This window comes from Chrysemys picta, chromosome 15, assembly GCF_011386835.1.
Source record: "Chrysemys picta bellii isolate R12L10 chromosome 15, ASM1138683v2, whole genome shotgun sequence".
NCBI classification, from domain to species: Eukaryota; Metazoa; Chordata; order Testudines; family Emydidae; genus Chrysemys; species Chrysemys picta.
The window spans coordinates 31,158,341-31,176,530 of NC_088805.1; the positions used below are offsets into that span (position 1 = coordinate 31,158,341).

General features: G+C 51.5%; 1 protein-coding gene across 2 annotated transcripts; it reads right to left on the bottom strand.

Annotated features, from left to right (window-relative positions):
- Positions 1-1,905: 1,905 nt before the first annotated feature.
- On the bottom strand, positions 1,906-17,480 carry GLTP (glycolipid transfer protein). 2 transcript variants are annotated; one of them, XM_065568852.1, is made up of 6 exons: positions 9,534-11,877; positions 6,200-9,310; positions 5,577-5,638; positions 4,636-4,769; positions 3,783-3,933; positions 1,906-2,860 (listed from the first exon to the last, which is right to left on the bottom strand). In XM_065568852.1, exons 2-6 carry the CDS (start codon positions 6,294-6,296, stop codon positions 2,678-2,680), a joined length of 627 nt encoding a protein of 208 aa, XP_065424924.1. In that variant the 5' UTR covers positions 6,297-9,310; positions 9,534-11,877; the 3' UTR covers positions 1,906-2,677. The 2 variants fall into 2 exon arrangements, with proteins under 2 accessions (XP_065424924.1, XP_005298586.1); XM_005298529.3 differs by lacking the exons at positions 6,200-9,310; positions 9,534-11,877 and adding an exon at positions 17,268-17,480.
- Between the last annotated feature and the right edge of the window lie 710 nt (positions 17,481-18,190).

Genomic DNA, 18,190 nt, shown 5'->3' on the forward strand with positions numbered 1-18,190 from the left:
GTTCTGAAGATGCTGATGACTCAAGGCCACAGCTCCATCCTGGAACGTTAGGCTCCGGCCGCTGGACTCCAGCACTACGCAGGGGGATTGTGGGGGCCATACAAAGCATTGTCCCAATGCAGCACTCCAGTGCAAGTACATCAATAAGCCAGGAGGAGCGAATGACCCTCCGAGAGCAACACTTTAAAACCAAAACAAACCCACAAGATAACTGTGCCCATCACTCTGCCCAGGGCACCTTGTTACTGTGGAAGATTCACTCAAAGCTCAGACGTTTTTGGTGTCTTGGCTTCTTGGTAATTCAGCCCCCTGCTGCTGCAGGAGAAGGGAAGTCAGCAGCCCCTCTCTCCCAGGAGACATAGGGCAGAACACGTACTGCTTAGGACCCAGGGCAAGGAGCACGAGCAGTGCTCATCACACACAGGCAGAGCTTTCCTGTGGCTTTAAGAGCAGTTTGCCCCTTACAACCCATGAGACTGGGATGGGCCTGTTGGTACTCCATGTCAGACAGGGCGGGGGGGGGTACTCAGGTGATGGTCGCTGCTGCTTGTCCCCAGCTTGAGGGAGCACCTGTATGGGCTGGCTCCTCATCACTGGCCCCCAGCTGGGAAGCTACTGCACTGCTTCTCCTGCATGAGCCAAGGCAGAACACCCACCCCAGGAATCCAGGCAGGAGAACACCTCACCATGGGCAGCAGGTGGAGTCCCCCCTCCACCCACCTCCCCCAGAGAAGGCCCAGGCCAGCCAGTGCCCCCCCAAGCTGCGCCTCCACCTCTTGAGACCCCAAGCTACCCCCCTGGGAAAAGCTCATCTCTGCCCAAGAACCTGAGATTTTGATATGCCCCATGCAGGGTCCAGGGCCAGAACGTGTTACTCAGCTTCCTGGGTTCATTAGTAATCTTCCTGGACGCCAGAGCTTACTGATGAACCCAGGAAGGTGAGTAGCACAGACCCTGCATGGGGCATAAGCAAAATCTTCCCCTGCAAACCCCACAACCAGCTGTGCTAGGGGAGGCATAGCCTGCCCTGGCCTTCTATACCCACCGCCTACACGCCTTGCTGTAAGATGGCTGCCCCTCTGATCAGGGACTCCCCACGCTCCCTTCTCCAGCTGATCGCTATGCTGGCAGCAGCCCCATGTGCAGCCTCAGCCATGGCAAGGTGGGGCTTGGGACCGAGCTCCTTTTCCTTCCTGCCATGGAATAGGGCTTCCTGCATGCCCTGAGACAAGGCACGTTTCGAGGGAAGCCTGGATTGGTGCGGCCCTGTTCTGTAGCTCACAGGGGACAGTGCTGGCATGGTCCAGCAGCCCTCCATGTTACTCTGAAATCAGTCAAGTATTAAGCATGGGATCAGCTGAGCACCTGGCACATTTTAACCAACCTTTTTCCTCCTAATGCTGAACATGTGGATGGAAAAAGCAGAGCCTAGTAGCTGAACGTGGAGCTAGATCCCATGGAAATACTTTAAACAGTAGAACTCTGTGCCAAGTTACGATAGCCAAGGTGGCCTGTAAAAACACAGGTAGGAAAAGGCAGCAGGCAATTTGACCCCCATTACTCTGGGCCTCCACACTGGTAGAAGTTGGAGGAGCAGGACAGCCAAATCAAGTTGAAATAGCAAACATAAGTCGCTGAACTAAAGCTAGATCATGCTAAACAGCAAATAGCCCCATCTGCTGGTGAGATACAAGGACTCGATCTGAACTAGGCTTGTAGGTAATTTAGCTTCTCGAATTATCGAACTGCAGATCTAGGACTCCAGATGTGTGCAGCGTGAAGCATCACATTATCAAACAGATGCTCTCTGTAAAATTTAAGAGAACAGATGGGGTGAGGAGACTGGCACCAAAGGAGAAGGAATTTCTCTAGTCAGATAACATCAAAAGAATTTCAAAACAGATGTTTCATTTTTAGCATTTATTTGAAGTTCTCTCCCCTCCCTCCTGCATTGTCCTAAGGTAAGGCTCAGTTGTGCCACAAACCACTATTAAGGCAACTTGTGTCTCTGGAGCAAAATTTGTAAGAAAATACACACATAGCAGTTACAAGTGGTTTAACTTGGAGTAACTGTCCCTGAAGAAATAGTTAGGCAGAAGAAACCATTCCCACCCTGGAGGAAACTCAGAATCCTACAAGATTTCACTGGGACCTTGGGGGAGGGGGGAGAAATCACTGAAGGCTTATTTTCTTCCAAGTTTCTGGCATTATTTTGGAAGCTTCTCAGTCAGTGTAATCAAGCAGTTTAACCCTCTTAACCCCCCCCACAGGCCATCAGAGGGAACTGCTGCCAGGGAAGTACAAACTCATGGTGGTATCTAAATAGACACCAATATCTTCATAAGACCCTTCTCTATAACTGAGCCAGAGCCAGAAAATAGCAGCAGCTAAGCATTGTCAGTTCACCTCATTCCCCAGACAGGGTTTAAAGAAATCTGTTAAGTCAAAAGTAGAAAGTTTCATTGCTCCCCCGTTGGTAAATAGGTGTGGGAAGTTCCATGAAGATTTGAGATACAATCATTTTATTGCTCTATTTAAAAATGAGGCTATTCCCTGCATATCCAGGCCAGGAAGCAGTCCCTTGCTGACCAGGAGCAGCCCCCGTGCTCAGTGATTTCGGGTTCCCACGTTAGGATGAAGGTAGTGTATACTTGGTGGTAGGAGTCCTGTGCAAATGTTAAGCTTTGTAGTTCAGTTCTGCATTCATTTTTGTGTACATATCGTAAATCGCATCCAGCACAGGAGTGGCTTTTGCTAGGAACTGGTGGATCTTCTCTAAAGTCTCCTCCTCGTTCACTTCTTTTCCTTTCTCAAGAGCCTTCAGTAAATCCGACTTGTATGGAAGAGCATAGACGGATCCCTAAGAGGGGGAAAGAACTTGTAGTGAAGCAGAGGTAGGCAAGACACCTGGTGCGCTTCAGAGTTCACTGTTTTTTGTACAAATGGCCGATAAAATGAACCCACCTTGGGCTGTATGCACCCTAGAAACTGCATGAGCTCAGCACGGCAAAGCAGCAGGCCCACAAGGCTTAAAGCCAAAGGTAGGTGCAAAACTTAAGTTTCCTTCCAAGTTGCCTAATTGACGGAGGAAATCCTCACTGTAGAAGATTAAATCAGCACTACCATCCCTTGCTCCCCGCCGAGACACCCCCCGAGCTCACCATTGTCCGTTTTGCCTACCACAAACTCCCACTGCCTTGCCCAGGCTCCCATTAGCTCTGTTAGGGCCCATCCCCCCAAGCAGAACACTCCCGGCTCTGCACCAAAGGAGCTAAGTGAGTTCTTACAAGCACAACCTACCACACAGAAGTTGCTGTGACAAGCATCTACCACAGCAAACTTTGATAGCAACCCCACTGGCTACTCAGAATTGAGCATCTCCTTGGGATCAGGGAGACTAGCCCAGAGCCCACAAGTCCCCTGAATAGCACCAACTGGCCAGGATTCCCAGGAGTGACTAGTGACAGAGGCCCAGGGGCTGGGTTTTCAGCAGGCAGGAGCTCTGCACTCTGAGAAGTCAGGTTCCTTTACCGTGTGTAGACTGACTCCCAAACCCTGAGAGACTTTGGAAAATCATGTCCCCTCCTGGCCAAGCCTAGGAGAAGAAGCGGAGCAGAGCCCAATCCTGCACTCCTTATGCAGGAGAGACTAAAGGAATTTATAGGGTGAGCATCTAGGCACCAACTCCCAGCTGCCTTCACCAGGAAGCACTGCTCCAGGGGCTATGCCCAGCCAATGAGTCGGGCGTCTCTCCCCCAGTCCCTCTGGAGGCAAGCACTCACTGAAAAGAGCTTCTGCAGCATCCAGCCATGATATTTCTTCAGGGCTATTTCATAGGCTTTCAGTGCATTGACTCGGATGAGGTTCGGGTTTTCCTCATCCCTCTCGCCATCCGAAAGGCTCTGCAGGAGAACTTGAATGAACTTCAGGCCCCTGAGTGAATAAGGAGAGCACAGAACAGCTGTGTGAGAGGTTTGCACTAGACACACAACTGTCCGTCAGGCATTTCACAGTTCTATCACCAGTCAGCCCAAGTTAGGAGAGAAACAGCATCTGCAAGTGTCACCCACAGTACCAGTCTCAAAACACCTCCCCAAGGGAGGTTAACAGGCTGTGGCTGCAGCAGGATTCTGGATTTCTTGCAGCAGGGTTTTCACATGGCCCTCTCCAGAATTTACCATTCCTGCCACGTATGCATCAAGCAGCCCACATGGTCTAGGCCAAACCTTCTTTTGAGCTCCCCCCTCCCACACACACCATAAAAACTCCAGGGCCCAGCGGGGCAGGGGGAGGGGGGAGAAGAGAAGAGAGACGGGGGAAGTTCAGGGCTCCTGGCTTCAGCCACTGCGTTGAGGGTATCTCAGGGCTTCAGCCACAGAAGGGGGCACAGGGCTCCAGACACTGGGAGGCTGCGGACCCCTGGTTGAGAACCACGGTGCTAGAACAGACTATATATGGAAGACAGCAGCCTTGTTTTACCAGGTGACAGACATACTGGAGGGGGACAAATTAATAGCAATGGAGTTTTAACTAGGCCAGAACCACAAAGAGCAACTCATTCTCTGTAGTGGAATCAGCATTTGGCATGCAAGTCTAGAGAGAGAGAGATTTACAGCCACACAATCCACATTTCACCTTTTTAGCCACATTAGTGCCAGTGTCGCACCAGTTTTCGGCCACTCTGGTCCATACATTTCCTTCTCCACTTCCAAAATGTTCTTTAGCGTTTTGAACTTGGTAGGATTGGATTCATAAACTGCTCGGATTTTCTGAAATTGACCAAAGGAAATAATTCAGAGCTTTGCCTGAACGCAGCCTACAGCCTTAGAAACGAGTGTATTGCAATTAAAATGCAGTGTTATGAGCACTGACCTCTGCACTCCCATTACAGGCAGCTTAGCAACGTTCAGCAACATTGCAGGAGGAGGAGGGAAAATGGTCTAAGTATTTATCCAAATTCAGGGTGTTTAACATTGGTAGATAGCATCACAGCTGCATAAATGGGGAAATCAGTGATGAACTAGCCAAAAAGCATGTTTGCTGGAAACCCAAGTCCACAGAACTGCAGGCTCCTTCAGGAAGAGACTCCCATTTTATGACTGCAATGTAACGAAGAATATTCCCAAGGCCTGCTGGAGACATTGGCCTGGTGCTCTCGCCAGTTTTGTTCCTTGCATTCATTGCTATAGGCACTGTGGGAAATTTCAAGCAGAAGCAACTAACTGAAGAGGCCAGTCAATACAGAAACCTAATAGCAAATGTCAATCCTGAACCTAGAGAGGTCTTTGCGGGGGGAGGGGGAGGAGGTAGGAAGCCAGAAGCAACCCTGGACTGAATGTTCCTCTGCTTGAAGCCGTGCTAAGAAACCCAGTGTGACCCTCTTTGCCATCTCCAATTCACAGCTTTCCATTTTGACAACAGCTTCACATGGAGAAATTCGCCAAATTCAAGTCTCCCCAGCACAGCACAATTATTAGTGATTGTAGCCTTTAGTGTTGGAGTTTGGAGATGTAGTGCAAGTACCACCAGAATACAGGTCTTGAAGAATCCGAGACCTCAGGGATACCCCTTCCTACCTTGATATTTCCAGCTAGATCTGCTTTGACTGGCGAATACACTATTGGTGTCCCAAGGCAATCTAGGGGAAAAAAAAAAAAAAAAAAAAAAAAAGAGGGTGTATCAGGAAGGCCAACAAAAAGAGCCAATTTATGTCACAGAACAGATCCCTGAATCAGGGCATACAACCAGATACCTCTGAAATACAGTCAAAAGGCAACAGATCCGGAACAGATCAGATACAAACAAGCCAGGGTGAAAAAGAAGCATGAGGTATTTACAAACAGCCGAGCTACAAAGGGGGTGTCCAGTGGATAAATAACCACACACACTTGGGGCAAAAAAAATCACAAGCAGTCCTACTGCTTCTATGTAGTCCACGAAAGCTTATGCTCTAATAAATTTGTTAGTCTCTAAGGTGCCACAAGTACTCCTGTTCTATCTTCACAGCACTTCGGGGACAAGCCAATTGAGCTTCAGCTCCTACCAGTCGGTACCACCAGTTTATTGGGGCAGGAAGTGAATTCTGCTTAAGGTCAAAATGTTCTCAAGGCGGTCAGCTCGGTCATGCTGTATTACCACATCACTTTAGATCCCCCAGTTTCATCGTCACTCTGTCACGCATCAGCTGTTTAGTGCTTACACATGTCCCAGTTTGAACGCTTTCCTTTGTCGAGGAATCTGACTTTCCAGCCCTCTATGGCCTTGTCCTCACTGCTCAAAAGGAGGGATGTTTGCATGAGCTGTCAGGAGGGAAGAACACAGGGAAAAACAACATACTTCAGTTTTACCATGAGGTCAACCCCAGGTGAGGGTCAAGCACTGGCCACGCCCAGCTTACCTCACTATAAAACTCAAGTGCCGTGTCTTCATTGTTCTCTTCCCTTGGGACAGCTCACACACTAGTTACTCCGAGGTACGGTACACTAGTTTTTCAGTTCTTAGCAATAATCTGTGGATTCCGATTACTTCCTCCCTTCCATTGTTGTGAACCTTATTTTTAATCAAGGCTGGTTAACTGAAGGGCAGTGCCACCGACTGTTAGTGTGTAACATTTCCTTGACCCCTGAACAATCCTTCGGCAAAATCCATGACCCTATTTGCATAGGGCTGGCAATGATATTTTGATCCAGCAGAGATGCCAAGGGATACAGACCCTTTACCTCTAGGTCACAGGCCTGAATTTGGATTGGGTTGAAATAGACCAGGAGTTAGGAGTCTCCCCTGGACAAGCGCACAAGGCAGAAAAACCCAGCTCCACGGTCAGCCCCTTCCAGCAGGGTCAGAGGCACCAGAGGCTGAATGATCCCGCTCCCCCTTCCCAGCGCTCCTGCCAGGCCAGGGCAGAACCACACTGACAATGGGGAAGAGGGAATGACGAGAGCAAGGCAGAGCCAAGTCAGCTTCACGGCTGCCCATGACGTGCCTGCACGTCACGGTCTCCAAATTCACTTTAGCGAAGCCCGAAGCTTTAATTTCTTGTGCTTCAGCCAGATCCCCAGAGTTACGTACAGAGATGGGGAAGGGCCCTGGCACGCTTGGCTCTTGAGAACATCTCCCCTAAACCAGAGGACAGCGCACAGCAGAGCACCAGGGGCCAGAGCCCTCATGCAGAGAGCCCCATGTGGGCAGGTACCACAAGCACTTGGGAACCATTTTCACGCCATCTCACTACGTGACCCAACTTGAAGGGGGTTTAGGTTACTGTACTGTGACTTATGGCGTTCGACCAAAGTGTCTCAGTAAAATCAATGCATCCAATTAAAAGATACAGCACCTCATTGATAGTGGCTGGCAATCAAGGCAGCCATTATATTGCTTTATACGCAGCTTTCGTAGGGGGACTTTTGTAATGCACGTCTCCCACAATAGCAGACATTGTCCGGAGCACGGCCACGGAGGCAGCCCCTGGAACAGAACACTAGCTCTTGTCTGATGGACATTTAACTGAGCAACAGCTTCCACCCGTGCAATGAGAGATGGACGCGGCCGAGAACTGCACATCCTGACATCAGGACGTGGAAAGGCAGCAGAATCTGCCCTCTGGGTTTGCCACTGAGGAGCATCAGCCCAGGAAATGCAACTGGGGCAATGCCCGCAATATCCCCACCCCGCAGCGGCTGGGGCTCCCTGATACAGTGCAATCCCCACTGGCAGCGCCCCTTGGGCACCACACTCCCCACCGGGATTTTTCTGCCTGGGGCCGGCCAGTCTGCTGTACACATGCCATGACGCCCCTGCCCCTCCCCCACAGACGGAAATGCCTAACTGGCTATGGAAATCCTGTTCGCCAGCAGCCTGGACCACCTGGCCCGTCCACACTAGACGAGTGAACTGGTTCATTATTTCCACAGGACAAGCGCCTGAGCTCCCCCATCCCCAGCACCCTGATGGGAGAGGAGTTTGACCTACACATACATCACTGCAGCACCTAGAGGCCCCAGCCCATCACGGCACTGGCTGAAGAGGCGAGGACGTGAGCACAGCTTGGGCCGTGCTACGTTCAAGCTGGAAGCCAGACTCCCCCAGGAGACGGCAGCCAGGGCGAGGTGCAGGGTCAGCTGGAGGGAGACTGGTCAGGAGCAGAGGCGGAGCCTGAGCCTTCAGCATCAGGAGGATGGTTGAGACTGTGCAAGTGAGCTCACCCGGAGAGAGCAGAGGGAGAAGATGGAGAGCAGAGCGGGATCCCCTCCAAGAACAGCCAGACAGGGAGGAGAACCAGGAGGAAGTCAGGAAAGCCGAGGGGGGACAGGATGCCAGAAGGAACCTGGGCCTGTCAGGACCCAAAGCAGCAGTGATGTCCACAGGGATGGGCTGAGAAGGAATGCTGGCCTCCGTGCCACTGAATAGCAGAGATAGTGGGTTAGGCGAGCAAAGCGCTGTTTGAAAAACCCCTTTTCTGGCTCCCCACAGCCCATTCTACTTTGGGCAAAGGGCCCAGGGCTGTCCAGAAGGGAGCCGCGGTGAGATCCCAGTCAGCCAAAGCAGCCGCCATCCCAGGGGACACAGCTTCCCAACACCCGACAGTGCTCACAAGCCGTTTCTTTCTCCCCACCATTAACGCGTTAAAACTTTCAATACACACATACAGGCCTCCCCATCCCTCCATACGCAAGCTTCTCGCAACGCAGTAACCCACTGCTGCCTTATCTTTCCTATGCTTTCAACATTTGATTATACAGAATACGAATCAATTTGCATTCCCGTTTATAAAAATCCAACTAGTTTTAAATCTTATTCTGCATAGAGAGAAACTGAAGGGGAAACCATTAGAATAAGATGAACAGAAGCAAAAATTCAGAGGATGGGCAGGGAGCGGGGTATGCATTTAATAGGATCGTTCAGATCCTTCTAGGAAGGCATCTGAGACTGTTCTGGTGTACACCTCGTCCCATGGCAGCCCAGCTCATGTTGTCGGTGCTCCAATCGCTGACGTGTCCTGGATTTCCGTTTCGTAGCACTACTCTTCGCAATTAGTGCTCTGCTGAGCCAAAGGTTTTCAGATTTATTCAGCTTCCAATGAACATCCATTAGCTTGTAACAGCTTTATCAGATAGGAACAAACTAACTCAGCAAGTAAGTTCTGCCCCAAACACGTGGGTGTAGAGGAGCATTCCCAGAGCGTAGGGCCACAAGCTGCTTCTTGCTCTCCTACTGCAGCAGCCCGTCCAAGGCTACGCTTAGCACAAACCCGGTCCTGGGAACACGACTGCTCTGCCCGTCACATTCCTGTTTTACCAGTTTTAGCTCAGACCTCTCAGAGTTGGTAAGACAACTCCCACCTGTTTATGCTCTCTGTATGTGTGTATATATATCTCCTCAATATATGTTCCATTCTATATGCATCCGAAGAAGTGGGCTGTAGTCCACGAAAGCTTATGCTCTAATAAATTTGTTAGTCTCTAAGGTGCCACAAGTCCTCCTGTTCTTCTTTTTGCGGATACAGACTAACACGGCTGTTACTCTGAAGCTCAGACCGAGTCCTTCTGCTTTGCATTGCCCCAGAGTGCAGCCTAATGGCTCTTGCTGGCAGCCTCACCCTAGCAGCTTTGATACCTTTACAGGGAGGTGCCACCTTCCTATTTCATCCCAGGAAGAAATGCTGGAGAAGCTGGGGATAAAGCGGAGGGCGAGATGGATAATCAGCCCTCTTTCCTGCTTGCGCTATACCAGACACTTATTTGCTCACACTTTAACAGCAGAATATCCACGGTGTTGAAATATCCCAATGCCAAATAGAAATCCGGATTTTTAGGGCTTGTCCACACATGAGTTAGTCTAGAACAGATATCACACTTTAAATCCACACCCTACTTTGATCTGAATTAAACTTTCAAGTGTAAACAAGCCCTTCAATTACGCTGCAGATGTGTCAGTGGTTACACAAGACCATTACAGGGAGTTGTGAAGGAGGCGGCTGTTAATGGCTTCACTGTGGTGTGTTTGTAACGCAGGTTACTGCTCCCTAACACAACACTGTCTGCACTAAGGGAGCTGGGAGCTCAGTAAGGTCATAGTGTGATAAAACAAGATTTCTGAACAGATGTTTTGAGACAAGCCTCTATTGCCAGGGTCACCAGGCTGCCCTATGCTGCGTTTGAGGGTTGCTGGTGAGAGACCGCTCCTCACACAGCAAAGCTGGTCTGCGTTTTTGAAGGACTGGCTCAAGGAAAGGAATCCTGGGAAATGGGGAAGGTTCATGGAGTGACAATACATGCACATCACTTCAGGCTGAAATCTGGTCTCCCAAGCTGCCTTCCCACAACAGCATCTTAAAGTCCTCCCCCGCCTGATTTGGAACAATGCCATAAGAACTCAACCAACCGCTAGTGCAGTGGAGGGACAGAAGCCACGAAGTACTATAAAGGTCACTGCACAGAAGACCGAGCTTCCAGTGCCCCGGCAGTGAGGGGGGACAGGACAAGGACAGCAGTCCTGTGGTTAGAGCACTGGACTCCAATCTGGGTTCTATCCCTGGCACTGCCCCTGATTTTCCGGGTGACTTGGTTAAATCATGATCTTGTGTTGTTGCTCAGCTCCCTCTTGGACGTGGTTGGGCCAGCCCAGGCGGTTCTTACAGTGACCAGTTTGACTCGAGGGAATTTGAACTGCGAGCTTCAGCAGTTTTCCACTCAGTCGTTTAGCCAGTTTGATGGGATCTTTGCCAATTAACCTTCTACTGTACAAGTTCTCCAGTGATGCAATCCAACCAGTCACTGGATTACGATATGATTGAGTCAGGCAGACCACATGTGGGATGATCCCTTTGTAAGAAGCTTTGGTTCTCACCCATGAGCACGCCCCGCAGGCCAATAGCAGTGATGGGCGTGCTGCTAAAGATCTTGCTTGGTACTTTGTTTGAAATATGATGAATTAAAACTTCCCCAATCTGCTGGGATGCAGCTAGGGGCCTGGTAAAGAGTGACATTTCTGTTCAACAGGTCTGCTGCTCCCCATGTGAATTCAGAGTCAACATTGTTATTCAAAGTTACTGTTTTTTACCCCAGATAGCTATCAGCAGCAAACAGTGCTAGACTATAACCGAACTGTTAACTTGGCTCCAGTCGCAAAGCCAAATCCTGCCTTCACTCTCATCCGTCATAGGCAACATTTGTGGGGCTGCCAGAAGAAAAACAGCTTCTCTTGTACTCTGAGAAATCTGACCATCATTGAGACAGGCATGGAACCTCTGCTGCCCTTTTTACACCGCTGCTTGGCGACACAGGGTTACCCTTCACACAGACTGTTCCAGACCCTCCCCACACCAAGCTGCGGTAGGTTTGGTGCGATCACAGATTCCAGGGCTGCAGGGGTAAAACAGCTCCACATTGGAAAGATTCTCCCGCCCAGTCAGGGCTGCTGACTTTACTACTGACCAGAGGTTCTCACGCTCAGCGAGCATCCCTGCCCGTCTCTGGGCAAGGGATTGGGCAGAGCCAGGGTGCTCAGAGGGGCATCTGTTTGGTGTTTTAGACAGATGGCAGAGTCACTCTTCAGCGTTATTGTAAACGGTGACAAATCCTACTGGGCCCTAACTGCCTCCAGGAAGCTGACACGAGTGGAACGAGGTCGTACAGCAGCATCTCTCGCTGAAGTAGCCCCGATGTTCTTCCAACAGCATTACCTAGTCCGCTGGCATCCAACTGCCAGGAGGAGCTCAGCATGTTACAATGCAGTGAGACAAACAGGAGAGGCCTGCAATGGAACACAGTGTGACCAAGTGGACTGAACACAGTACTGGGAGCTAGCAATGCCCAGGCACTAACCCTGGCTCCAGTACCCACTTGATGTAGACCACAGACAAGTCACTAACAATTGTATATACACATTTAACTCCCCCCTCCCACCCAATCACCAGTAGCGGAGTTCCACTTCATTTGTGTTCCACATCCCAACGTGACTGGTCAAAAGACAATCCCCACCTCACTCAGAAGGATGCTGCCAGGATACTTCCCTCCCCAGAGCACCGCAGAAAGGTTAATGCTCTTACTTGTGCTGCTACCACCTGCGTTTCCCAAGCCATTCAAGAAAAGAGTTGTTCCACCCGCCCTATCCAGTAGAGTCAGTCACTGCTTACCTAAGTCTTGCTTATGCTGCCAAATCAGGTAAGTAAATATTGGGTTGGAGGGATGGATTCATGTTACATACAGAGTGCAACACACCTTGGGGATTTTTCCCTCTTGATCAGAACAGCAATAGCAACATCTAGTAACTGCCACAGCTCACAAGCAGTCACAACTCAGCGACCTCCCACTGTTTTGAGTGTGGGCTCGAGATCTTCCTTCTTGCTCTCGATTCCCTTTGCTGACAAGTATTGGTAGCCTTCCAAAGACAGTCACCATTAACACACTGCACTGCTGAAGTTCTTTTTCTATAGATCACACACACAAAATGACTGAAGGATAGATGCCTCCTTAGTCACTTGGATATCAGACAACAAGAGAAAGCAAAGTATCACTATACCCTGCCTGTAAACAGGGCAGGATTGGTGGCAAGATTCAGTTACACTCAATTATGAAGCATGCTACTTATCTGAGAACCGGGCTGATTTCTAATATGCTGCATTCCACTTAACTGAGTAATTTGCAGGAGATATAACCAAGCAGGAACATACCTAATTCTTTTGGCTGTCAAACATTTATATTAAAAACATGTTTAGTTTACTGGGACAGGACAAACCCACATGCTCGGGGAAACAGGCAGCTTTCCTGGGAAAGCACCATTGGAACAGCTGCAGAATCTAAGCTTCCATTTTAACCCCCGTGATTGTAACACTAACTCTGCAAATGCAAGCAGAAGGGAATTGACGCTGTCCTACAGCTCAAGGCCTCTGCCAAGCTACAGCAGGGTGAAAACTGAACTATTCCTGGTCAGTTTTATTGCTGCTAGTCAGAACGCTCTGGGCAGCAATGAAACTAACAGAATCAAGTCAGCTTCCCCACTGCTGCTCAAAGAGCTGCAAGTCAGTGTCCCCCAAATGACAGATCTTGGGCCATTAGGGGGTCACAGGAAAGGTGTAGGTGGGTTGCCTGTCACTGCCCTCCTGTCACTCCTCACCCCATGCATGCTCTGGAAGCATTCTCCTCCCCTCCCCTGCTGCACTCACTGCTGCTGGGCCGGGGCAGCAGGGTGGGAAGTGGGATCGAGGGAGCAGCTGGAGCCAGCAAGCTGACAGCAGCGGCCTGAGAGAGAGGAGCTGGCTGGGGCTGCAGACGGGGGAAAGGGCTGGCGAGCCAAGCAGGAGGCTTGGGGGGAGGGGAGGGGAGAGCAGGGCACTGGAGGGCTGAGAAGAGGAGGAGCAGGGGAAGACAAAATGCAGTTGGTGAGTCACCTCAGTAAAAAGTTTGGCAACCACTGTAACAGCGGAGGCAGGCACTGGAGGTATCCGCTGGGAAGGCAGATCAAAACCCGAGTAGGACAGACAGGTCGAGTCACAGACCCCTCTCCACTGCTAAAGCCAGGCGGCTGGGGGAGGGTCAACACTTCATTGGAATCCCAACATCCTCCTCTTTGCAAGGAGCCTAAGAAGGTAGGGGGCATAGAAATTGGCTTCTCACCTGGTCAGTATCTTTGGTTACTAGGTTTAATCCTCTGGCTTTTAGGTGTGGGGTACAATTGCCAAACATTGTGAGTGCCCAGGTGGGAAAGCTTTACAGAAGGTACAATAGTGAGAAATGTTGTGGGGCTGAAAACTCAGTTTAGGGAGGGAGACATAGTGCAGAGAGAGAGAGAGAGAGAGAGATGAAAGGATGAGGAAACAGTCAAAGACCATGCAGGAAAAGATGCCCCATTAAAAAAAAATTAATGGAGATATCCTATCTCCTAGAACTGGAAGGGGCCTTGAAAGGTCATTGAGTCCATCCCCCTGCCTTCACTAGCTACTGATTTTTGCCCCAGATCCCTAAATGGTCCCCTCAAGGATTGAACTCACAACCCTGGGTTTAGCAGGCCAATGCTCAAACCACTGAGCTATCCCCTCCCCCCCATGACCTATTATAGGACAGCTCAGGGAAGCAGAGTTCACCTCTGTGTGCAGTGAAAGAGCAAATCTTTAGAAGGCAGATGTACCCAAGGTATGAAGTTTAACGGCCATCACTGCTTGAGGATCAATTGATCAGGGGAGGCATCTACCAGGAATCCACGGAAGTTAAAATCCACCATACCCAAACCTTACAAGAATTCTTGAGCAGGCATTCACCACAGTCCTAAAGCTTAGGCAGGGCTTTAGTGCCATGGTAATAAACATCAAGCCTGTTCGTCTGCTTTAACTGCAACCCTCTCCTGCAGATGTGAAGAGTGGGGTTTTACTTTAAACAACCCTGCTTCGTTAACTCTGCAGCCTGCTCAGTTGAGTGCTGACTTTCCAGCCAAGTCCCGAGAACTGAAATGCAGAGTTCAGCTCTGAAAGGGCAACAATTCGTACATCTCAACCACTGAACAAAACGGATCTAGTAACTGCGAAGAGAATGCAATTGTTAGCGGACAACTCAGCCCCATCCCCAGGTCTCTCTTGGAACAGAATGTCTGTCTCAGGAAGCAGAACAACATTTCAGGTAGATTTTTTAGTCTAACGGCCTGTGTAACACAGGCCAGAGAAAATCATCCATAAATTCTGCAACAAGCCTTGTGGCCTACTTGTCAACGCCCCTGGGGTGAGCAAGTAAACAATGTATTGTCCCAACACCATGTTAGATGCCAGGCAAGCGGATTTTACGCCTGGGGAGCTCATTTTCTAGGACATGATTCAGACTGCCAATTCCTTGGGGACTGGGCAACGGTCTCCCATTTAAATCCATGACAGGGGGTGCTGCCAAGTCCAGCTGAGGCAGAATAACTGATGCAGTTTTCCCCAAGCATCATCAGCATATTTAATGCCAGGTCATGGGGGCCTGTTCTTGTGGCTGGACTGGCTCCATTTACAAGACGTCTGAGGGAGCAGGGAAAGAAGGAATACCACCACCCAAAACCCCCCTTTCCTTGAGGGGGGGCACTGAAATCATGGGAAGCTGCTGCTTCACTGATGCCCTTTCCTGGGGCTAGGAAAACACTCACTTGTCCTGTGGCTCTTCCAGATACATTTTTCTGGACATCCTGCCTGGGCACAGAGTTTCCCTACAAAGCCCTTGTGGGCCCAACACACTATGCAGCCTTAAATGCTGCCTTCAGACCCCCTCACCTTATTCCAAGGCAACTAATTCAGCTGAATTTTAAAGGGGGAGACTGCTGTTTAACAGTCGTCTCAGCCACCTCCCAAAATATTAAGAACTTGGAGAAGTGCTGGAAAAGTTTATCATCGGAGTCCAAGTGTAGAGAGAATCATCACTTTACACCTGCCTGTGCCCCTCCTCTTAGGGCACTGAATCAGAACCACAAGCCAAGTCTCCCATGCTTTTGAAAACCAAACAGCCCCTCCTCCCCCCTCTTTAAAAGAAAAAAAAAATCAAGGCTGTACTGGGTTTGAGGCCAGAACAAGCAGTGCTTTAAACCCCAGAAAGTTAAAGCTTCTAACAAACACTGGCAGATCCATCAATATAGGGCTCAGTGAGATTCATCTACAAACCAACCAGGCCCTCTCCACGCACTTAAACTGTTGGCCATGTTTAGGTGCATTTGGCTGATGTAACCACGTCTCAAAAGCCCCACATACATTGCAGAGCTGTGTCAATTAACACGGAACCCCTTGAAAAGAGTCCCAGGTTTTTGGTTTTTTGAACTAACCAGCAGCATCACCCCACACCTAGGAGAGAAAGCCTCCTCTGAAGGGTTGTGCTAGATAGCCTACATCAGGAAAGCTGTTTAGGGAACATTAAGGGTGTGCCAAGCTTTTCTATTTTCCACAGTCCCCCTCTCCAGCCCAGTCAGTTACAAACTCATTGCACAGTCATACCACATGCAGGTACAAAGACGACATGTAGCCTAGGCCTTGGCATATTACGTTTTTAAGGTGTTGACATTGTGTGACAAGTTTTGCAGGAATAAGCTACCCCGGTATAAGCAGCTTTATACCAATATATCTGAGCCACATTAGACACTGTACATCTTTAAGTGGAGCACAGCCATCTGAGGGCTCATCTAGACACAGAAGCTGTACTGCGTTAATTACACCATTTCCCCTAATACAGCTTTCCTTCCGACATGTAAAAAGCAGCACATGAAACACCAGAGTCCATGCACTGGCGAAGTGCTAGAAATGCCTTGACTCTGAATTAAGGAGCCAGCTTGAACCCCCCACCCACACACTCCCGCGGGTTTCGCTAACCCTCACACCTCTCTGGACACAGCTGCTGAGGATCTGGTACAAGGTCTCCTGACTCTCTCAGCTCCAGGCGATAAGCACAGTGTGCCAGCCAATACAGTCTGACCCTCTGTCTAACTGAGCGTGTCCGAGACAGCCTGGAGCATCCTGACACTACCTGAAACAGAAAAGCGAGCACCGTTGAGAGAGCTGGGTACACGAGGGCACAGCGAGCGAGTGACCTGCAGGGCACAGGGAACGATCCCTGAGCTAGCAAAACGGCTCAGACTTGACAGATATCCGGGGCACACGCACCCTATCAGCTACCCACCAACAGGTCACTGGACTCATCTCAAAGGCAGCACAGCCGCTGTGCCTGACAGCCGTGTCTATCCCGGGTTGGGCTGCCAGGGCACTTCTCTGCCCCGGCCAGGACAGGGGCCCGAGCGCACAGGGCGTGTTAGGGGCCAGCCTGTGCACAGCACCCCTGGGGCTGGAGCAGGGTCTGTCCAGCGTCAGGCCTGGCATGGAGCAAAGGGCTCCCCTTTGCCTGCACCTCACCAGAGTCTCCGATGCCACCGCAGCACAGGGAGCTTAAACCCAGCAAGCAGCGCACCAGGGTCTCCAGCGGGCGGAGAGGGAACGAGCCACATCCCCAGGGGGCGAGCTGGCTCACCGGGTCCTGCCCTGCACCCCCCCGGGGGTGCTTCCCCCCGCCCAGCCGACCCGGGCCGCTTCCCCTGCCCAGCCCCGCACCCACCCCCCTGGGTGCTTCCCCAGCCCCACGCCTCGGGCTAGACCCTTCCCCACCGCCCAAGGGGCGCGGCACCCCTGACCCAGCCCCGCACCACGGGGCGCGGCACCCCTACCCCGCACCCACCCACCCCCCAGGGGTGCTTCTCCCTGCCCAGCCCCGCACCCCGGGGCGCGGCACCCCGACCCCCCGGGGGTGCTTCTCCCTGCCCCAGCCCCGCACCGAAGAAGGGCGGCAGATGCGCCACGGCGTCCAGGAAGGGGCCGGTCTCGATCTCCCGGTCCGCCGGCACCACCCGGAACTCGTGCTCCAGCAGCAGCGCCATGGCTGGGGGCGAGGCCGCCTGCGCCGCGAGCCCGACCGGAGCCGCCGCCGCCTGGGCTCGCACTGAGCGGGAGGGGGGGAGCACCCGGCTAGAGCCTCTTTAGGGCGGGGCCCAATTGCCGGCCCGATGTGTCCCGCCCAATCACCGGGCTACTTCCGCCCCAGCCCGCCCAATCACCGGGGCCTGCCCAGGCCCGCCCATCCCCCCGGGCCGGGCGCCCGGGCCCGCCCATCCCGGAAGTGAGCATGGACAGCCACGCCTCCCCCGGCCCCGCGCGCCCCCTGCGGGTGACAGTCCGTGCGGCAGGCGCAGCGCGTGGGCCAGCCACACCTGTGCCCCCATGGAGGCCTGGCCCAGGGGCTGGGCCTGCAGTGTGGAGCCAGGGCACTGGGACGTGTTATGTACCCCCTCTATAAGGCACCAGCCTGGGTCACCCAATGGCATCCATAGACAGCAGGCTTAAAACAAACGGAAGAAAGGATGTCTTCACCCAAGCCACAGTTAACCTGTGGAACGCCTCGCCAGGGGATGTTGTGGAGCCCAAAATGATAATTGGGTAAAAAAACACAACTTGGTAGTTCATGGCAGATAGGGCCATCAATTGCTATTAGCCAGGCTGGTCAGCAACACAACCCACTGCTTTGGGTGGCCCAACCCTCTGACTGCTGGCAGCTGGGACTGAGAGACCAGGGATGGATCACTTGATAATTGCCCTATTCTGTTCATTCCCTCGGAAGCATCTGGCATTAGCCACTATCTGGATACAGGGCTGGACAGACCATTGGTCTGACCCAATGTGGCCGTTCTTATGATAATTTGC

Bases quoted from the DNA above. Each gene is read 5' to 3' on its own strand.
- GLTP (XM_005298529.3), bottom strand. From the start codon at position 17,370: ATGGCGCTGCTGCTGGAGCACGAGTTCCGGGTGGTGCCGGCGGACCGG. The intron at 5,639-17,267 runs GTGCGGGGCTGG...TTTTTCCCCTAG, and splicing joins GCATCTGCCGCCCTTCTTCG to ATTGCCTTGGGACACCAATA. The intron at 3,934-4,635 runs GTGAAATGTGGA...TTATTCACTCAG, and splicing joins GCACTAATGTGGCTAAAAAG to GGGCCTGAAGTTCATTCAAG.